The sequence below is a fragment of the Pleuronectes platessa genome, chromosome 3 (genome assembly GCF_947347685.1).
Source record: "Pleuronectes platessa chromosome 3, fPlePla1.1, whole genome shotgun sequence".
NCBI lineage: Eukaryota > Metazoa > Chordata > Actinopteri > Pleuronectiformes > Pleuronectidae > Pleuronectes > Pleuronectes platessa.
In genome coordinates this window covers 18,707,427-18,729,135 of record NC_070628.1, presented here as the reverse complement: position 1 = coordinate 18,729,135, position 21,709 = coordinate 18,707,427, and the positions used below count along the sequence as shown (strand labels likewise).

The 21,709-nt window shown below is 38.8% G+C and overlaps 1 protein-coding gene across 1 annotated transcript in view; it reads left to right on the top strand.

Annotated features, from left to right (window-relative positions):
* Nucleotides 1–21,709, top strand: part of tusc3 (tumor suppressor candidate 3) — a 58,545-nt gene that overhangs the window by 23,433 nt on the left and 13,403 nt on the right. Inside the window, exons 2-6 of the mRNA XM_053419137.1 lie at nucleotides 680–849; nucleotides 5,020–5,137; nucleotides 7,729–7,869; nucleotides 10,166–10,306; nucleotides 10,575–10,664. Coding sequence (XP_053275112.1) covers nucleotides 680–849; nucleotides 5,020–5,137; nucleotides 7,729–7,869; nucleotides 10,166–10,306; nucleotides 10,575–10,664 — 660 coding nt within the window. The remainder of the gene's footprint in view (nucleotides 1–679; nucleotides 850–5,019; nucleotides 5,138–7,728; nucleotides 7,870–10,165; nucleotides 10,307–10,574; nucleotides 10,665–21,709) is intronic.

The window sequence follows — 21,709 nt, the reverse complement described above, 5'->3', positions numbered from 1 at the left end:
TGCCCCTTTATGTGACTTTGCCATAATTAGCATTTCAGCTTTAGATTCCTTGCAAAGGACCTAGATGATGTGTGTACACATGTCTCCTGTGTGTTATTTACCTTTAGTGTTGTGTTCTTGCTGACTCTGTAGTGACCTTTTAGCTAAGCTGGGCCAGATATAATCAACAGCGGACTACAAATTATACACAAACATAAAGCTGAAATTTTTTTCTGTGCACACACACACACCTAGACTGCCAGGTCATGGTTCCTTTTCTGTAAGTAATGGTCAGGTTTGTTGCATTCCAGATTCTTTGCATACCATTAGTCAGTACAGGTCATAAGTCAAACCTATTAAAATTTAGATTTAGTAACTTGGATCCGGCAACACCTTGCTCTATTTCAGCTGTGTTCTTTTAAACGCTGCAAGTATAAACTGTACAGCAAAGCTTCTCCTGGCCATGGAATAGTCAGAACTTTATATAATTTTACAGTCACTGCTTTTAATTTAGGCAACACAAGTCAAGGATTTTGATATATACCGTAGGGATTCCTAGTGATATCTGAAGAGTTTACCATTGCTTTTATTTTTTTATCTGCTGTTACCTAGCATTGTTCAAATCATGATTCTGATTCAATCTGAAATTCCCAACAGTTAACATTGTCCTCTCTGCACTTTCTCTTGTCCGTGTGTTCAGAATGTGCTGTCGGAGAAGGTGGACCAGATGATGGAGTGGTCCTCTCGCCGTTCGGTCGTGAGGATGAACGGTGACAAGTTCCGTCGCTTTGTCAAGGCCCCACCCAGGAACTACTCTGTCATCGTGATGTTCACCGCCCTGCAGCCTCAAAGACAGTGTTCCGTCTGCCGGTATGCACACACACACATGCGCACGCACACACACACAAAATGCCAAAGCACCTTCTGTAGGCCACAACCTGGCATAGCAGCTTTTACTCCACCCCTTCCTTTGTTGCCTCTGTATTGTCTGAGATAACTCTATTGTCCTCACGAAAGTTTACTCAGTGCACTAAAGTTCACCTTCAGGGGAACACACATACATGCACATGCATGCCAACCAGTGTTCTCGAACTCATCTAAAATTATACATTTACTTCTTCCTCTCACACACGCACACACACACACACACACACACGAACACACACACACACACACACACAGACATGCACTTCTTGGGAAACACAGAAAACAGCTTTATATAACAAGAACATGTGGGTCAAATTGACATTTAGATCAAAGAGACTCCAGCCAGCCATACAACCAAAGGAGAATGAATAAAAAGACCAACAAGACCTACTTACCCTCTTGCATACTCTGGGCTTTTAATACATTCAGGAGATTTTTCAAAACCCCAATAGCGAGCTTGAAATTGGATTTTTTTATTATTAACAAAACCAGACTTGCATCATGTATGCCGCAGAAGCAAGTGCGACATGGCAAGGTCAAGCATTACACTGACTTGATTTTAACTTTTACCTTAGAATTTAAATGAATTCCCATCTGAATCAAACTATTCTAACTCCCTGTCAAGCCCGATGGTTCAGCACCATGGACAGCTCTGCACACAGCAGTACATTTGTGATGACTGTGTAGCTGTCCATGGTCCTGAAATCTACTTTGTCAGTGAAAATTAGATGCATAAACTTTTTTTTTGAGTTTTTATGTACAACTAATGTGTAGCTATGTAACCAATTTGTATCTGCAGATTTATTCTATACATCCAAAATAATAGTGCACTTTATTATTTCTATGGTATTTTTCTCTGAGTCGTTTGATTTGCAGTCAGTGCTCATCTTTATCTGTTAGATAAATACGTGGTTTGATATTTCATGCTTGATTCTCCCTTTTGCATTAATACATAGGTTTTGGCTGGCCTGATGTTTAAGAATGACTGATTTCCCCCACAAATCACTCTCTCTCTCTTAAAAATAATAATAATTTGGTAAAGCTAAGTTAAAATAAGCAAATGTTTTAATAAATTATAGGTCATATTTCCTAATTGACATTCACTGCATTAGATTGTGTTGAATAAATTATGTTTTGCATGTGCTGCATAAACCAGGTAGTTGACCCATGTCCTGTTGTTCAGTGGGAAGTCTGTATTTTAATAATTTAGAGACAAATGCATTTTGTTTTTGTTTGCTTGGTACGGCCATAATTAAGTACAGACTTGCCAAAAGCAGATGTACACACGTTTGCTCTGTAGGCTGGCCCTAAGACACACACACACACACACACACACACACACACACACACACAAAAACATTATCTTTTTATCTCAAAAGCAATTGCTCCCTTTCTTATCAAGGAATCAGCACACTTATCTCTATTTAATCGGCAGATTCGTTCGATTAACATCTAATCATTCAGCCATATTCCCTGCCTTACCTTGCCTTTTCTTTTCACCAGTCTGGTTTTTCTCTCTTTATTTGTCTGTTTGTCCCACTTCCTACAATTTCCCCAGCCAGTGTTATCATATTAACACAAGCAATTGCATCACGTCCTTAGTAAAAGACAGCAAAAGAGAGATCGTAAGAGATGGATGTCAGATAGTGACCCGAGTGTCTGCGTTCAGAGGACCGTCAGGCAGTAAAAAAGATGGCTAATCACTGGGGTCCTCACTCCCACATCACTCTTCAGCTTTGTCCGCTGGTCCATACTAAGTAGCCCTTTCACATTAGAAACTCACAGTAGAGATGGGATTAATTCCAGGTTACTCAAAGATGACAGACTCAACGTTATATTCATTTTCAAGCTTAGTGTTGATGGTATGGTGAGAGTATTTTCACACAATGTATCATCACCTATAAATTATCAAGTGTATGAAAAAAAAAGGCAGACAGTGATGCAACAGTTGAGCGACAACTCCAGCTGAACCCTGAACAGAAGTTCGTAGCTCAATAAAGCTTTCCTTTACTGGAATAATAACTACTCTCTATTTTTCCTTATTTTGACTCCTAGGTACATTTTACATAGTTCAGTGGGGTCTATTTATATTATATCATTTGCATGAAATTGCTTCCATAGATAAGATGGGGGCATTTCATTTTGTCCTTACTCTCAAGCCTGATGCTCAGTCAGATTTTAGGTTCCATGTCAGTGGTTGAGACCAGTTGGATTTGTGGAACACACACTAAATATGAGCAAGGGAAAACATTGTATAAAATGCATTTTAATTAATAAAGGTGCTTGTAACATGACATCATGTAAAGCATGCGGCAACAATCTATATTAAGCTTTTGTCAGTGAGATGTTTTTATGTTTACAGTTTGACATGATGAACAGGCAGATAATGTTAAATGGAACCATACAATACACATAAAACTAAATGCCTTATGATGATTTTCAGGCTTAAATGGTTTAACTTATTTCTTTCTCACTGCAATATTTTATTTTGATTTATTTTGTAATTTTAGTTTTAATTTTAATTTTTAGAAGGTGATGAACAAACCCACCAAACCTCATCAGTAAAATATTATTATATCATTAAGTCATTTGTCAGGAAGCTAAATAAACCTCACATGAATAGATGACACGGCCTGTCTGCACATTAAAGTGTATATCTCTGTGACACAGAGACGGTTTCAGCAGAGGAGGGGTTCCCAGACAGAGATGAGCACCACTGTAATCCCTGACAGTCTGCTGGCCTCAGTTTCAACATCTGACTCACCGGCATCATCTCTTTTTTTTTTTGTACTTTAGACACTTCAAAGGGACTGTCCTAACATCAGCTTTGCAGATAACAACTTAGCATCAGTGCACATAACAGATCCTGACAGATGATTTCTCTCTAATTAAAGCCAACACAAGAGGCAGTTGACATAAGGCATAATGTCAAAGTGAAGGAGAAAGTCTTAAAAAGTCAGAATCAGGAAGAGATTGGCTTTGTGAAATTGAACTTTTCATTTTGTCATGCAGGAGGTGAGAGTAATGTGCTGGTCCAACCTGGGCCTGACCACTTACATTAGACTGTGAAGAAAATAGAAGTTATGAGTGAGGTTCAAAAAGAAAGGAGAGGCAGAGAGAAATGAAAATGCAGTATCTTCTCATGTCCTTAAAAGAACCTTATGGGATGAAGAGAGAAACGTCACCAAGGAGCTCATGTGCAGTTAGCTTTTCTCACTCCCTTCATCTTCTCGCGTTCTCCTCCCATTTTCCAACTCTTCTCATTTTTTAAATCTTGCACAGTATTACTGTGTCCCAACACGCTTATGTCCTCCCTTTTTACCATATCTCCAGCTACCATTTCTGTTTTTGAGGTCACTAAGTTGTGGATTTTCTTCCTCGTTTTTCCCAATCCTATTTGCCTCTTCATGAATAAATGCCCTCAATTCAACCTTTGTGCAGTGCTTGTACCAATGGCCTCTCGGAATCAAAGTTACACCTCCTGTAGGACAAAGAGCAGCTCAGTAAATGGAAACAGACTGCAAAGGGGAATTACAACTTTTAAAAACATCTTCAGTACACCTGGATCCAGTCCGACTGCCACAGAATTGCTCACATTCTGATGGTTACACTTGCATCAGCTCCCTACAGATGTGCAACGGAGGATACAAACAGATGTTTGTGTCAAAGGAAAAGAAAGGAATTTTCTTGAAATGAAGTTTCCACATATTTTCCTAACTTTAATTTCCCTGCTTATTTTTCTGGTACAAAGATGCTAAGTCTGGTGTAGTGAAATATATCCTAAGGCTGGAGTCTTTGTAGGACTTGAAGTGTTAGAGACACATGTACTTCACTCGTACTTTAGTGCTAATTAGGATCGTTGACGGATTCAGTCCTGTTCTAGACAACTTGGTTATATGGATCTGAAATTGTGTTTCATTCTGTTTTCGGGAACTTGAGTTACTCCTGATTTTAATGATACCTGCTGTTAAACAGGTTTACTTGATGTAGAAGAAATCCTCTTGAACAGAATAGTTTTAATTAACACTATTTGTGAGGGAGATAATGGGAGAACATAATTTGTGAAAAGCTTTTTTCTTGATTTTCTTTTCTTGTTTCATTGTCATCTTATAGGCAGGCGAACGAGGAATACCAAGTCCTGGCAAACTCGTGGCGTTACTCGTCTGCATTTTCCAACAAGCTGTTCTTCACCGTGGTGGACTACGATGAGGGAGCTGATGTTTTCCAACAGGTAACTAGTCATTCAGTGTATAGTCAATCAAGTATGTATTCAACTCCATCATGGCCAAAATAATTGTTTATTGTGACTTTTGTGTCAGGCTAGGCAAATGAATACGCAATACTACAAAATGCTTATATACTATGTTGGAGTGAAAGCCAGTTAAAATCAACTCATTTTGATTGAAATTTCCCGATTACTCCAATGGAATTATTCTCGTTTTAACAATGTTCACACATGGTTAAAAACAATTCTTTCTGTTCTGATTTAGTATTTAAAAATGTACCTTTACATTTAAACACCAGCTTTTTATATAAAGAAAAAAGGGTCACAGTGTTGTTGAGCAGAAAAATATGATCCACTTTTAATAAAAAGGATAGGTGACTAATATAAAACCTGGGTTATTATAATACAAGGTTATTCCTTTAAACAATGTTAAATCTCATAAATCTGTTTTATTTTCCATCTGCTCTTGATCTGGTGACTTTGGCCTCTATAGGAAGATAAGCAAACACATTACAGTCTCTGCTGTGCATTTAATGGTCTGCAGTGGCTTTTGACTGGGAGGGGCAGTGGTTTTCACTTTGCCACTGTGTATTTCAGGAATTTGTGTTGCATTCTACCATTTTAACTGTGTGTTAGGTATTATCTTAAAATTGATCCTCTCTTTTTTCTCTGGTGGGGCTGAGAAATGCTGGGTATGGTTAAAAAAATATATATTAATCATTGTCAGCACTAAAAACATAAAAAATAAAAAGGGACGTTTTCTTGTTAAACACTTCATACTCCTATAACTGTTAAAACTATTTTAAGTTTAATTAAACTAGTATTTCATATTTAATAGTTTTTACCATTTCTTATCTTATCCTTTTTTTCAACTTGTCATGGTGCTTTGTTTGGCTACTTTTCCTTTTTCTATCTTGCTCTCTTGCTTTAAAGTGACTTATTTTATACTGTTCCTATTGATTGTTTTGATTTGTACGACTGTATCCACACTCGCTCATGCAACCAAAAACTGAACATTTGAAAATTACATCCACATAATTTTTCTGTTTGTTTGCTGGTTTGTATGTCCAATGTAAATTTTGTACATATGTTTACTACTTATTCCACATGTATGTTTACAGTGTTGCATCGGTATACATATGCATGCCTGCGCACATGCTTGTAATCCATTATTGTAATTTATCACATAATGGGTGGTTTGAGAAATAGCCCACATAGCATCCCGCTTCTCTGCGCTCTCTCCTCCCCATTTTTATATAGGTGTCTTTATTGTTAGTAAAATAGATGTGAAACATTGCAGGTGGAAAACAGGAGGGAGAGATGAAAGTTGGGTGCAGATTTAGAGATAATCAACCTCTTTTCAAAGATCTTAATTACCAACTGTTGTTTAGCTGTGTTTGTGTGCACGTGAGCGTTTATACTTGTGTTTGGTTGTTTGTATGTATTAAAATCAACAGACGGAAAACATTTGCATAGAAGAGATACATATTTACCTAAATATAGAATTATTGTAATCAGCCTCTCTATGCAATTATTAGCTGTGATAGCCAGCACACACCCACTCACTGTCTTGTATTTAAATCAGTACACACGCATACATACACAGAGAGGCATAGCATGATATAAATAGAATACACTGGTATACTTTCTTATATATCATTTTTTAAAGGTTATTTATCGTCATTGCTCCTGTGCCATATTTTAGTATTTTGCATTTGACCAATATAGAGTCCTCACATGATTTTTTTTAATCATATTTTTTACAAGCTACAACTGCATAGTCAATTCAATTAGGAATAGCTTTCTATTATACAATATTAACATGACAGTGGTTTTCCTAATGTCTTATTGTGTTTCTCTCTTAATTTCAAGTAGGAACGAAATATTAATTATTAAAGTTCAAACATTAAAGACATAGTGTACCTGTAAAATGCCTCCGATATGGAAGCAGAGTGGGCGTTTTCAGCTCAGCTTTGTTCTCTAGATATCCTCATTGAATCTGCTTGCTGATTTAGATGTTAGGGAACCACTGAGCCACTTGCACACAAAACTCACAAAAAGGTTCTTACTGGCACACCTTAGGGATACATACTGTGTCACAGTGGTGAATGATTTTAAAGCATTAGCTGGATGCTAAATTTTACAAGATGTTATGAAAATTTCAAGACAGTACTTGCGCCGTGCAAAAAGACGATTACATTATTCCACGGGAAACATAGTAAAGGCAGGATTTGCTCGTAGAATAAACCAGCTGTTAAATGTTCAAAAGAAGAATAAACATGAAACTTCTTTCATACTCACACAACCCAAAAATACAGAGCTCAGACGAAGCTGGTCAACTTACAGAGTAGATGATGGATACTTTATTAATCCCGTGGGAAATTCAGATCAGATCATTTAGTTGCTTGTACACTTGTCACAGATGTCACAGTTAAATTTGTAAAGGGCTAATGCACGGTATCAGTTGATGTAGTAAGTCCGTATATTGGGATACTTTTTTTTTTTTTTTTTATCAATGGGTGATATGTTGATCAATATGTTTTGATAAGTAGCATTAACATGACTTCCTCTCCCTCATCTTCTCTCTTTCCCTCTAGTTGAACATGAACAGCGCTCCAACCTTCATGCATTTTCCGGCCAAGGGAAAGCCGAAGAGGGCTGATACATTTGACCTGCAAAGGATTGGCTTTGCTTCAGAGCAGCTGGCCAAGTGGATTGCAGATCGCACAGATGTCCAGGTACTATGAACACAGATATTCACCTTCACTTATTTGCATGATGCCATCATCCATCAACGTCCATCCTCACCGCCCAAGCAGGTGGATGTATCCCGCCACGCACACACCGACATCTCAGTGTTGCTGCTATTACTAAGGGTTAAGTGTGAAAGGGCAGCCGCAAAGGTCCGCAAGCCAGAATCGAACTTGAGACGCTGCAGAGGCTTGAAGCCTCGTTATGTGGTGCCAGCTCTACCACGTCAGCTATACGGCTCTGATCTAATCAAGTTTGTTGAGCCATGCTCTAAGCTTTCAATAACACTGCAGTATTACTTCAATTTTGATTTAATAGCCTGTGTATCTGACACATGGAATAGCAGCTGTATGCAAGTTAATCTCACACACCTTATTTTTTATGAGCGTCTTAATCCAAGGAATGAGGGTCATGGTTCAGTGTGACTTTAAATAAACACTTATAATTGATTGACCAAATAGGCAAATGTAATTTTTTTACTGCAGCAAACAGGTCGTCGTGACAGCACCCTTAACTTCTGGACTTTGATGAACATCCTGTCAGCCAAGTACTGGCAACAATAGTCCAGGCAGCTCCCTGTTTTCTTGTTGATGGATCTGCAATCAAAAGACATTCCTTCAGTGTGTGGGAGAGGAGCGCACTTACACTAAGTGCTCAGCTTTCTTTTACTTGTGACTATACAATGTACTATACAAGTACAATGTTACTTAACTACACAAATAAAGAGGAGAACAGAAAAAGGAAAAGAATGAAGGACAAATATGCTTTATAACCTCAAATGAACCCGAGTAATGGAAGTCAGTGTTTCGATCTATTGCCCCTATAGATTGAAAGAACGACAAATGGGAAATATGTTGATAGCTCTTGCTGCTCCATTACATTTCTGCTCAATAACACCCAAAATATACCAAAATATAAGAAGGACTTTACATGAGACACCACATTCTTTTATACCAGCTTGATCTGCCAAGAGAACCTCCAAAGTAAGGAACCTAGGAGGCATATCTCAGACTTTGAGGTCCGGACTCTCGTCCCAAACACTTTGCACTCAGCTGCAAACCACATCTGTTCATGCTGAATGTCAATGCCTGATGAAGTCAATAATAATAATAATGCAAATATTATTAACTTTATTTGTATAGCACTTTTCAATACACTTGGACTTGGTAAAGGTGCTAGTAAAAGTTGTTTGCCATTAGTAGTGTTATTAAAGCAAGGCAATTGTAGAGAGTTGCAATGTTTCATTGGTCATTAGGACAGATAGTAATATAGAGCAGTGAGTCATCATTGTAGCAGTGAAAGTGGACATTTTATTTGCGGATGATGTTGCCAAGGAGGAGCATTTAGATGGACAATAGAATAGGACCTAGGATTGAACGCTTGGGGACACCATACCGCATGTTTCAGGAGACACTCTGGTTGGAAAGGAAAGACCTGAGCCAGTTCAAAGGCATGTGGGGAATTCCTCCCCTGTCAGTACTGGGTAACACATCACCTGCAAAGGGCAGCGACACATCTCTGAGGTTTTCAAACTGAAAATTCTCCTGACTCTGCTGCTCCTTGAAACCCTGGCTATAAATGTCACTAACAGGATTGAGGACAATGGACAACCTTGGCTGAGTCCAATACCCACTGGAAACTTGTTTCACTTTATGAACACAGAAGAAGACACAGCCCTCGTTTTTGTTCTAAAAGGACTGGCTTGCCTGACGCAACAGCTGCTGTACCCAATATAATATACTCCTTCAATAATCCTCACAGGGTACCTTAAGGGACATGGTCATATGCCTTTTCTAAGTCTCCAAAACACATGTAAACTGGATGGTCATACTACAACCCCCTTAGCCCTCCCATGAGGGTAAAGAACTATTCCACTGCTTAAAGGCCAGGATGGAATCTGCATGTCCTCTTTTCAATCTGAGGTTGGATAGTAGATATCAGCCTCCTTCCATGCACCCTGGAATTAACCCTGGAATTGAAACACTTTGGAATTAACATACAGGTTGAGCAGTGTGTCAATTCCAGTGTGATACCCACATCACTTGGAGCATACCCTTTAATTCCCATTTTAGACATAACTACAAACTGATTATTATTTTTCACAAATCTTCTAAAAGCCGAACATTTTTTGTTTCCTTCATCAAACTTGGAAAAGGGAGAATGGATGATATTTATACACAGTATTCATCACATTAAGATAGTTAAATACTATAACAATACATTTGAAATAGTGCACGGTATTCATCTCTCTCTCTCACTCTCACTCTCTCTTTCTCTCTCTAGATTCGTGTCTTCCGTCCTCCTAACTATTCAGGGACCATTGCTTTGGCTCTGCTAGTTTCTCTGGTTGGAGGTCTGCTGTATCTGAGGAGGAACAACTTGGAATTCATATACAACAAGACTGGATGGGCCATGGCTGCTCTGGTAGGACACACACACACACAACAATTTCTCTGTCAAAAAGATACACTTCCACATTCTGGGGACATAAGTCAAGTGAGATTGTACTGGTAAAAAATGTAAATGAAATGACCTCACCTCATTAGAAAAGACTTTAGCATGTTCTTATAAAACATTCGTCATTTATCGATTAATTTGTTCAGATTTACTCAGTTAAGAGATGACAACTATTTCTCTGCTAATGATGTTAAACGCCTGCTTGTCTCTGTTCCTCTCTCTGTGTTTGTGATAGTGTGTCGTTTTTGCAATGACATCCGGTCAGATGTGGAATCATATCCGTGGCCCTCCCTATGCCCACAAGAACCCCCAGAACGGACAAGTGGTATGAGTCGCATAGTTTTTTCCTTCCTTTATATCCAAATGCATAAATTCATCTTTGTACTTCTTTCTTGTTCCTTCACTTTGGTTATTTCATCCAACTTTAATCTATTCACCACCTTCAATTTCTTTAATTCCTTGCCCCAATCCCTTTTCCCTTTACAAATGGTTTGTGTTTTTCTAAAAATAAAATATATTTTGAGAGGAAGTTCAATGTGTTGCACATTGTGGTGAGTATTAGATCAGTGATATAAACAGCTGTGAGTCTGCTGGCCCCAAGTAAAACACAATATGGTGCTAGTTCACCGAAGTTTGCTTTTACCACCTGCTAACACATCCGAGCACAGTGTGTATGCATGTCCGTATAGTGTGTGTTACTGGACAGCTGGGAGCAGTCCCTGTGTGTTAATATCACCCCAGGGACATGTCGAGTTTCCTTTTTTTGTCATGCTATGCTATGCTTGCCCTCATATAAGTGTGCTCACTGTATTGTGAAATCAAAAATAAAACGTCCTACAAAATGAAGGAGGAGAAAGAGAAGGCTTTGCCGATATTGAGAAAGAGAGAGTAGGAAACTTCCCTTACACTCGGTGATAATGTAGTAGTCCGATACGAGCCTTGTGTATATTTGTGCACACACAGGTCTTTCCTCTGTGAGTAATGCTGGGGTTTACAGATACAAATGTGCAGAGCTTTATACTTCTTGAGGAGATCCTAAAAAAGGATTTCACAAAGCCAAAGTCAAACAAAAAGGAAAACAGGTTTAAAAACAGCATCATGACGCAAGCTCCCTCTGTGAGAGATATCAAAATATAGTTGATATTAGCACCAGTCAACTATAGTGCTGCTTTTTGTGTTGGAACTTAAGCGTGAAAAGGGGTCGACAGAGTGTGGAAGACAAGCCAGGTCAGAGTTGAACCTGCGGCTGCTGCAGAGGACTCAAGCCTCATATTTTGCTTCTTCTCTGTCTCAGCTGTTTTGTCCCATGAACACCTTCCTGCACTAGTAATGAGTTACCCTTTCCCTTTCCCCTCTTGCTGCTTCCTTTGCTTCTCCGTGCCCTCCACCCTCCGGCCTCCATCACTCTCTCATATCCCTGTCTGTCCTCATACCATGTTATAGTCTTCATTAGAAAGAGGTGCGGTCAGCTAGTTTGAAACATCCCCATCTGCCTGCTGCTTCTCTCCTTTCGTCCACTCTCGTTCCTGCCTGCCCTTCTCTGAACTGAGCAGAGTGATGAAGGCAGCATTTAAGCTTTGACGTACTCAAGTGTGGAAATAAAGGCAGAAATTAATTCCCAAACTGTAGCCATAGGCGTCTGAGTCAAAGGCAAAGGTGAGCAGGTCATAAAAGATTTATTACTGAGCATGCAAGAAACAAATGATGCCAATTAGGCAAGGCTGAAGAGCTGTGGGAAGGGCCACAGCATGGGCTGTTGAAGTTGGCAAACCGGAAGATCAACCCAGAAAATGGAGAATTTCATGATTGTTTCAAACTAGAAAGGCAGCTTCTGAAACACACGAATAAAGTGAAGGGGTCCAGACTGTTCATGAAGGTAGTTGTCATAGCAAGTCTGATTTATGTGACGGCATTTGATTGTACAGGTGTACCAAATAAATGGACCATAGGATGTATGTGAATCTATTATGTGAAATCAAGTGAAGGTATCGAGGGCTGTCTCTATTATGCTATAACTTCCTGTTTAAGCCAGGGCTCATTGCAGAACCATAATTATTCCTCTTTGCAAAATAAATCCATTGACATATCGTACATGCTTTAACTCAACCACTTTATTATCTTGCTGCAGCCACTCAACCAACATAGCAGCAGGTACAGCTGCGTTACATCCTGTGTAAATGGCCTTCCTCTCTTTCTTATTGCCCCCCCCCACCTCTCACCCCTCTTTCCACCTTCATCCTCTCTTCATATACACCTCTTCAAATCTCTGTCCTCCTGACAGTTAATGGCTTCAACTTGTCAGATGATATTGAAAAGATACCCGTCTTATCATTCCTGTTCTCCTTCCCTCTCATCTTTTCATGTTACTTCCTCTCACCTCCCTGTCTACTCTCTCTCTCTCTCTCTCTCTCTCTCTCTCTCTCTCCCCCCCCCCCCCCCCCGACAGTGTAATTCCTTTAAAATGGTGAGCGAGCAAGGCCAGGTAGACTATATTGAAAGGATTTGTCAACTGACGAATGGCGCGGCCAAGCAGATGAAATTGTACTGAGCGTCTCAATGTGCAGCCAAGAAATTTCTGCAAGCTCATTTTTACTCAGACACACATATAAACACAAAATGGGAAAAAGACACATTTTTGCGTTAACATACATATAGAAACTCAATGACCATAGCCAAATCCATTTACATAGGTCCCACTACACATTTGTACAAATGAAATACTACAGCCATAGTCTGACGCACACAATACAAGAGAACAAAGTAATGTATTGAACATTTTCTCATCAATTGTGTTTGATGTTGAAGTATTTGACTCTATGTCAGGCAAGAAACCTATAATATGAAGTTCAACATCAGCACCGGGGAGTCCCTCAGCTTTGGATTTTACTACGAATAACCACTTAGTTTTTTTCCACTCTATTGACTGATGACATTTCCATATTTCCGGCTGATTTCACATGATTGGTTGATGGCTTTTGGCAGCTTTTGGCAGCAGCCCTCTCTACATTACTGGTAACCTTTCACATTTCAAAAAAAGAACACTGCTGTCACTTTCATTTGTTCTCTTCAGCTAGTTGACTTCGGACTTTAAGAGTTTTAAAGTGTGTTGTGTGTGTAAGTGAGAGTGGGTTCTGCTTTATCTTTTTGCGCCTGTACCTGTACACATCGGTGTGTATTTGATTGAGAGAATGCTTGTGTGTTTATCTGTGTGTTTTCAGCCGATACAGAGTGAATTGAAGTGTGTAGTGAAGCAGTGAAATAAATTGTACTTTAGGCCAGCTATTTGTTCAGACCAGTAGACACTGACCATCCCTCTCTGCAGCTAAACTCAACCACTCGCACACTCACATACTCGCGGTCATTCACAATGTGGATGAAACTATTGTTTTTGGCAGAAAAATTAAAAATTTAAGAACGTATAGTACAAATGTTGATCTGAGCGATACAAGGTTTGGTGTAGAGGAGAAAATAAAAAAATAAAAAGTGACCAGCGTATCCCATCAATTACTGAGACAGTTTCATAATAAATAAAAAAAAACATCTCTCATGATAACATTTAAGGTTTCTATGTAGAGCTCTGTGCCGTGCTCCGTGCCCCACTCTGTCTTTCTCTCTTCCTCTCTGCCCCCCTTTTCCGCCTCCATCACCACCCCCATGGACAAATCCCAATGCATCAGTAGGTCGTCAAAACATCCATATTCTTTTTTACCGTCCAGGCAGGCAGGCAGGCAGGCAGGCAGGCAGGGAAGCAGGCAGGAAGGCAGGCAGGCAGGCAGGGAGGGAAGCCTAATCATAGTTTCGGTTGTAGCTGTGCTATTCCTGCGAGGGGCATTCTCAGCAGGCAGGCAGACCTTGGTTTAACACATGCAGACACACGTACTCTCTGTGCACCTGTCACTCGGGCTCTGTTTAGCACGCAGCTCTCATATTTTAATGAATGGACATTTAAGATCTCATCTGTTTGAAATATGTGGCTGTAGAAGCTCAGTGATAAAGTGACTATATGCTTTCTGTTCCCTCATTACTTGGCATCTCTACTCTCCCGGTCTGTACACCATCACCTTTAATAAAGACTGACTGTAGCTTGCTTACTTTCTTTTGGGTAAGCTAGTTAATTCAGTACTTGGATGAAATGACAAGGCGTATTTCAACCACAGACTCCTGTCTCGTAAGTGTCTGCAAACCATTCCACTCTGCGGAACAATTTTCACCCTGACAGAGAAAGTGAAATAAAAGTGGATGGTGCAACAAAGCCAATTACGTAGCTAGAATAGCCTCCTCTACTTTGGACTACGGCTGTCCATTTCCTCAAAGGTCAGTAATGTTAGGACGGCTTGTTATTGATCAAATCTGTTGGTAAAATTCCCTAGAAGTGAATCCATTGATTGTGTTGATTGCATTTCAATAAATACATTGCATTAGATTAAACGCAAGTTAAGATGAATTAAATTCACTGGAAATAAGCCTGCAGCAGTTGATCCTTCTGTCTGACACATTAAAAGTTGGAAACACTTCCAACTTGAGCTGTTGGCCACTAAGAAGGTTTATTGGAGTACTTGCGGTGACTGCGGTCACCGCAAGTCGCGGTAACTGCCTTGCTCAAGGGCATATAAATATTGGAAACAAGGGAGGTGAAAGCTTTTATTTGTTGGTTTGTTTGTTTGCCTTGTCCCTTCATCCCTTTCCAGATTTATTCAAACTGTCTGTGGGTCGAACCAGCTATGTCTGTGTTTTTACTACTTATTACTAAATAAAATCCCCCAAATCCCTAAAAAAGAAAACACATATAATGCATACTCTTTTGAGGAAATGAGTAGTCACCATATTCTACTGATTGACATATTTTCAAAAACAAGAAAACAGGTTTTAAATGGCTTTAATCGGCTCTGGGGTTCTGGACTCTCCATGGAGTGTGTAAACATTGAACTGTGAGTAGATAATGAGATTTTAAAGCATCATCTGAATTCCTAAAAACAAATTACCATATATTTTCAGACGTAGAGTTCAATGAACCTTCCCTTAGTCCCTCTGCTGTTCTGGATAAATGATCTATGTATACTCTCAGTTCTGCTCCGTAAAACCAAGAGTTATTTAAATTCCAAATTTTCCTCCTTCATTTAAATTGTCACCCTTTAATTAGTCTCCACTTATTTTTTCAACATTTTCTCTTTTGAGCTCCATCATGTGTCAGAATGTTGTGCGGCTCTATCAGGTTACAAGTCTGATTCTTTCTCGATGTTTCTTCCTGGAAACAATAGTCTCTCAGCCTTGTTTTCTTCTTCCACCATCTTGCTCTTACGCCATCTTATTTAACTGAGATCACTGTTTTACTGTGCTCCCTGGGTCCAGAGTGGTGGTGTTGGTTAGTAAAATAGATGGGTTGTATGACTGTTTTAACTTTAGTCGCTGGCAAAACTACTAATCTCATGTTAACTCCACGTAAGGGAGAGTTGCAAAAGCTGCTCTCTACTTCATTTTGGAATAGCTTTTTTTTTTGTTATATAGGAAAAATTTGATCAGTTGAGGTATCTTGAAGTGTTTAACATATGTATATATATATGTTAGCTAAGTTAGGATTTGTTTTTGTTGAAAATGTTATATTATATAAAGTAAATCTTTTTTAATTAAATTTATATATTCATCATCAACACCCTTACAAAACATACAATACAAGCAATCACATAAAAGATCAAAATATGAAAGAAAATATTAGATATTAAATAGTATTCATAAGTTATATCTTCTTTGAATCTTTTGTAATAATCCACAAGAGTTTCTCTAGATCAATAATAGTTTATTCTTCATATATTAAACTTGGTTATCTGAGTTTATGATTGGAACTACCACCACTAATGATCCAGAGAAATATATTATTAGATTTTTGATCGTATGGAAAACCTTGGCTGAGGCTTTTACCAAGAGCACCTTGTAAGGTTTCACTTCTAAGATCGTCTGTCATTACAACCACTGAAATGAACAAACAGAGTCTCAAACTATTGTTTATACAAATGATGCATGTATTCCCACTCCATCTCTCTTCCGCTCTCCTACTTACTCTTTCTCCCCTGTTCTTTCTGCTTTGTTGACTTTTCATTTATCCCTCTTCCTGTCTGAGCGCCTGCTGACCTTTAGTGAACATAACACACACAAACACACATTTACACACGCTATGCACACAAATACATGATACGGGATGGAAAAAGGATGAATATAGCTATTTGTAAAGGTTATCTGGTCCGCGGGTATTAACAGCTAACGGTACAATGGTCTGGTTTTAAAAAGAGAGTAGTCAAGTGAAAACAAGGAGGGACCACGCCTGTTCATTGCTTGTACACTTTGAGTTATGACTGTTTAATGAGCATTTCCATGTGCTTTTTCTGACTTGCGACATAGTCGGATGTGACACATTACGAGACTAATTGACAGCCACTTGCCAGAGCCTGTTCTCAACCTCATTTTAACACAATCGTATGCATGTGAGATATGGCCTCCCTCTGTGTGTATGCGTGTGAATGTAAATGCATATTATTTGCCTGCATTGGTGTAGACACCTAATTTGCTTCGAAGTCTAACAAATGAGCTGTATCATGCAGTTCTTATATAACAAGGTTTCTTAATGTCAATGTATTCAAATGAGTGCATGAACACAGACACCCACTTGGTTATTCGCATCTTTATTCTTGTATTAGAAAGAGTGTGAACACATATATTACCAAGACCTTGATCCTAAGAGAATTTATTAAGAAAACACACTAGTAAATTAGCATCAGGGGGTGTGTTTAGTAAAAGTCTCAACATATTTAATAATCTAATGCTGATACTTGATTGAGCGAACCCTTTATCATTTACATTCTTGAGACCCTCTGAAGGAATAATCTCATAACTGGAATTATATCTTGCATATATTTTTCTTTCTGCTCAAGATATTCAGTGCTTTTCAAATGTGTTTTATAGCCACGGATGTGGTAAATAAAAATATGGAGAACATTTTATTTCACAGTTTTCTCAGATAACTCATCAACTTCACAGATTTTAGGCAGTGTAATGTTATTTTTTGTGCAAAGATCTAGTCTCATCAATTCAAAGCATAAAAACAAAGTGTAAAATAAAACTTATCAATACAATGTTTGGTAAACTATGATTAACTACCTTTTATTTCCATACATATCCAATTACTGAATACTTCTTTCGTCCAATTCTTTCCAAAAATTGCACTTTATCATTTACATGTTATTAACGTACAGACTTGTTGTTTACAAGTCATTAAGAGAAACTGGGATCTTAAAAAGGTAATCCATCACATTCATTGAAACAGTGGTAGTCTGATGTTTCACCAGAAAGCTCAACAGCATGAACCTGCCTAAATTCATGAAGGTGAGCCATGACTAGGCTGTTTAAAATGGGAAAAAGAAAAGAATATGTCGGCATGTTGAATGGTAAAGTCCCATCGAAATCAGTAATAGGATATAATGGTTTTTTTACAACAAGATAGAATAATGTTTGCTTGGTTTCTAAAAGACAGACAATTAAGGGTAAGTCTACCGATGTTTTTCCTTTTTCTTATTAAAGGAAACAAATCACATGAAAAGCCAACACTTAATTGATCAGTAAGTTATATTGTTGCTCTGGGTTTCTTCACGATGATGAACATAGTGTTTTGTTGAAGTTGATTCTAAATACAAAATCCATCTACAATAAATACTCATTAGTGCACCAAATGAGGATAAATGTAGTCTCCAGTATTAACAGTGTTAAGTAACATTAGCTATAATATTACATTGTATCGCTGTTTTGAGAATAAGAAATCTTTGTCTTTTCAATTCCTAAACACATTTTTGAAGATTTGGGTCTTCACTGGGCTGAACTGAGAGCACCACAAACATATTCCTGATTTTGTTCTTTTTATAAAACGCGTTGACAGTAACAAAAACATAGGATGTGTTTTTGACTTCTTAGGTAAACTTTCGAAGTAAAGTTCTCTTGCCCCGTGTTTTCAGCGAGCACATAGTAACTTGGCAGTAGAAGCAATGGTTCCTGTCCTATAGTTGGAGATATACGACTCAGTCTGTCCGTTTTTAAATTAAATAGATGTAAAACAGGCCTTTTTGGTATATTGTTTAGCTGTATTCAGCACCAAACCATATTTCAAAGACTGAATGTGTATGAAGGTAACCTGTATGTGTGATTAAATTAGAGGGAGTGCGTTTTAGTGTGTGAACGTTGCGTTAGCTCCTCCATTCATCTCCATGTTAGATCAATGGGCTGTTGCTGCTTTTACTTCCAGTCAACCTGGATGTATGTTCTTTTAATGAACACACACTTTGTTTCAGTTAGAGAAATGTTCCCCCGAACAGTTGAGTCCACAAACAACCATTCGGTTAGTAGTTTTCAGTATACACATGCATAGGTACACTCTCAGCCTTGCACACTAATGAATGGAACTCCTTCTTTCTAATCCATCAGATTAATTGGAAGTGCCCAGCCATGGATTGAGGAATTTTTCATTCCCCCAACCACTGCTCTCTCTTATAGCCTGCATTTGCTGTTTATGTTGAGGGGGTAAGATGCAGAGAGTCTTGGCTAAAGTCTGAATGAAGTAATGTTTGTTTAGTTTTACTAATGAAAGAAAAAAATCTAAAATCCAGTTGTTAATCATTCAATCTGTCAATGAAGATCCATGACATATTGGTCCTTTCCAACTAGTTAACGCAAAAGTGATAACAAAGGAGCAGAGACAGAAAGACGTTTTAAGATGTTTATTGTAGTTTGCAAAAATCATAGAAGTTGAGTAAACAGACTGATGGTACTGAATTGTGGTAATACCAAACTAGGCCGGGGCCAGCAGAGGTTCTGGGTTTGACTGGTTTCCTGATAACGAAGCAAGGCAGGCAGGCGCGGTATCCGGACTGGGTTCTAATGCAGGGTTACAGATGAAGGGATGTGACTTAACATTGCAGGCAGCTGAGTGATGGACCTAAGGCACAGGTAGACAGACTATTACCAAGACGGAGACAGGTAGCTGACGGACAGGTCATTTCAAAAAGACGGACAAAGAGTGTGGCTGTAATGTTTACATCAGTGGAAGTGACTGAACGATCGAGAGGAGAGGGATCAACCAAACGCCAGGCCAGCACAAAGAAAACACACACACACACACACACACACACACACACACACACACACACACACACACACACACACACACACACACACACACACACACACACACAAACGACACTATGAAACAAGGACAAACACAAACGACACTATGAAACAAGGACAAACACAAGGTGGGGGGACAGACAGCATGCAAACATGGGCAAGATGGGGAAGAAGCCAAGTCCTAACACTATCAGTGCCAGGTAAAGCTGTTTGTTTTACATCCGGTGTCTGTGGATATCCCATGCTGCGCACCAGTAGCAATGCATATGGTGATAGGAACAGGGCAGGCTACAGTATAAGCATGGCTGAGTAGCTGAGCTTTGGCTGAGTCTTTGGCAAAATACCTAGCAAGCGTCCCAGAAAGGTTTGTGATGCTCCAGATAACAAAGAAACTTGGCATTTGGAGGAAGGATTACTGTCGAAAAAGAGAATGTGATCAACAAAGACAGATTGACATCTGTATGGCTTTTTCTTGTTGAAGGATAGAAGAGGAGAAGCTGAGGGCAGACACGGATGTTGAACTGTTCACATTTCTCTGCATGCAACAGTATATATAATATATATATATATATATATTGTTTGTCCATTTTCAAGCGTGTGCTGCCATATATCAGTCTTATAAAACCACAATATAAAAGTGCTGCTAGTATACAAGGTCATCAATGGTACTGTAAGCTGAACACCTTTATAACCTGTATCATATTAATATTGTGTTGATAGAAAACAGCGTGTCACAAGGCAAAAAGGCTGCACTTGTGTTTATGCCCATATTAATGTTATTGAGTGGTGCTGACTAGTGCTGCTTTATGTGGAGACAGATCTTTGTGATTTTGTCACTCCCTCCATAAAGTAAGGGCTTGTTTTGTTGTTATTTGGTGGAATCTGTGAGCCTTTATGTAGCTAGTAAAACTCGTAACTCAGGAAAGGCTCTCAGGTCAAATTAAAGCTGAACCATAGTGTGAAACATTCTGGTTCAGCAAGTTAATCTTAACTACAACTCATTTAACAGTTTCATTGAGCTTCACAGCATTCCTAGTCAATCAGCACCCAAGTAAAAAAATCATAAGTTGTGTTTGTTTGCTTGTCTTATAGACAAATGTTGTTCAGAAAGTTGTCTTACAAACTTCCAAATAAAGAGCAACACATCCAAAACAAACTTTCTTTTGAATTGGGGCTTTAGTTTGTCAGTCAATAATGAAGGCATCTTGATAACTATTCAGAAATCCATGATTATATTCAAGACAAAAGGATCTGTTTCAGCCTCGAGCCTTTGTCGTCTCTATGTCTGCTTTCAAGTGACAAAAAGACTCATTTCTCTCCACTGAAGCAGAGAAAAGCTGTCCACCCCTTACTCCTCCTCCTTTGTCATCTTCTATTCATCCATCCATTCTTATGCTTGTTTGATAGGGAAAGAAATGAACACTGGGGAAGTCAAGTGGAAAAAAAGGCCCTTGATGTGCTTTAAACCTAGATGCTAATATCTGCATGGATTCAACAATGTGAAACCCACTGAAAGACTTCCCTCCTCTTTCTTTCTTTCTATTTGGCTTCTTTGGTCTTTTTCTCTGCATCTCCACGTCACTTACAACGAGGCAAGTAGAACTAGGCCTGTGACATCTTATCAGAGAAACTATGGAAGTGGAGACACTGTCATTCAACTGGACGAGCTGTGTGGCCTTGGTGCAACTGACACTGATCGGTCTGATTAGGAGAAAGCTTTTATAGAAAAATGAATTGCTAGATCACTTTTACATGTAATAACGTCCTAACCAACCAAATAAAGAATCTAAGATAACGTTTTATTTCTTGAACAACCCTCAAACAAGTCTTAAATTACAGCACTTTAAACTTTGCAGTCATTAACCCTTAGGGAAAACACTTGAACTACACTCCACACATTAACGTTTACCCTTGCTTGTATATATTGTTACTAAGACGAATACAAATACAAAATACTACTATTAGTAATACAAAGTGTGCAGCTGTCCATGACACATCATCTGAGCAGTGCTGTACTGTGACGGATGTAAAGAAAGATAAGTGTAAGCAGGGTTGGGGTGACCCTGGAGCCTGGGCTGTGTGATGCTCATGAGACAAAATGATTTGGCCAAAAGGCAATGTATCTATTCTACACAGCAAATCAAAAATACATAAAACATATCACAACAGCAACTATTCTGCAATAAAAATAGAGCAGTAGACTAACAA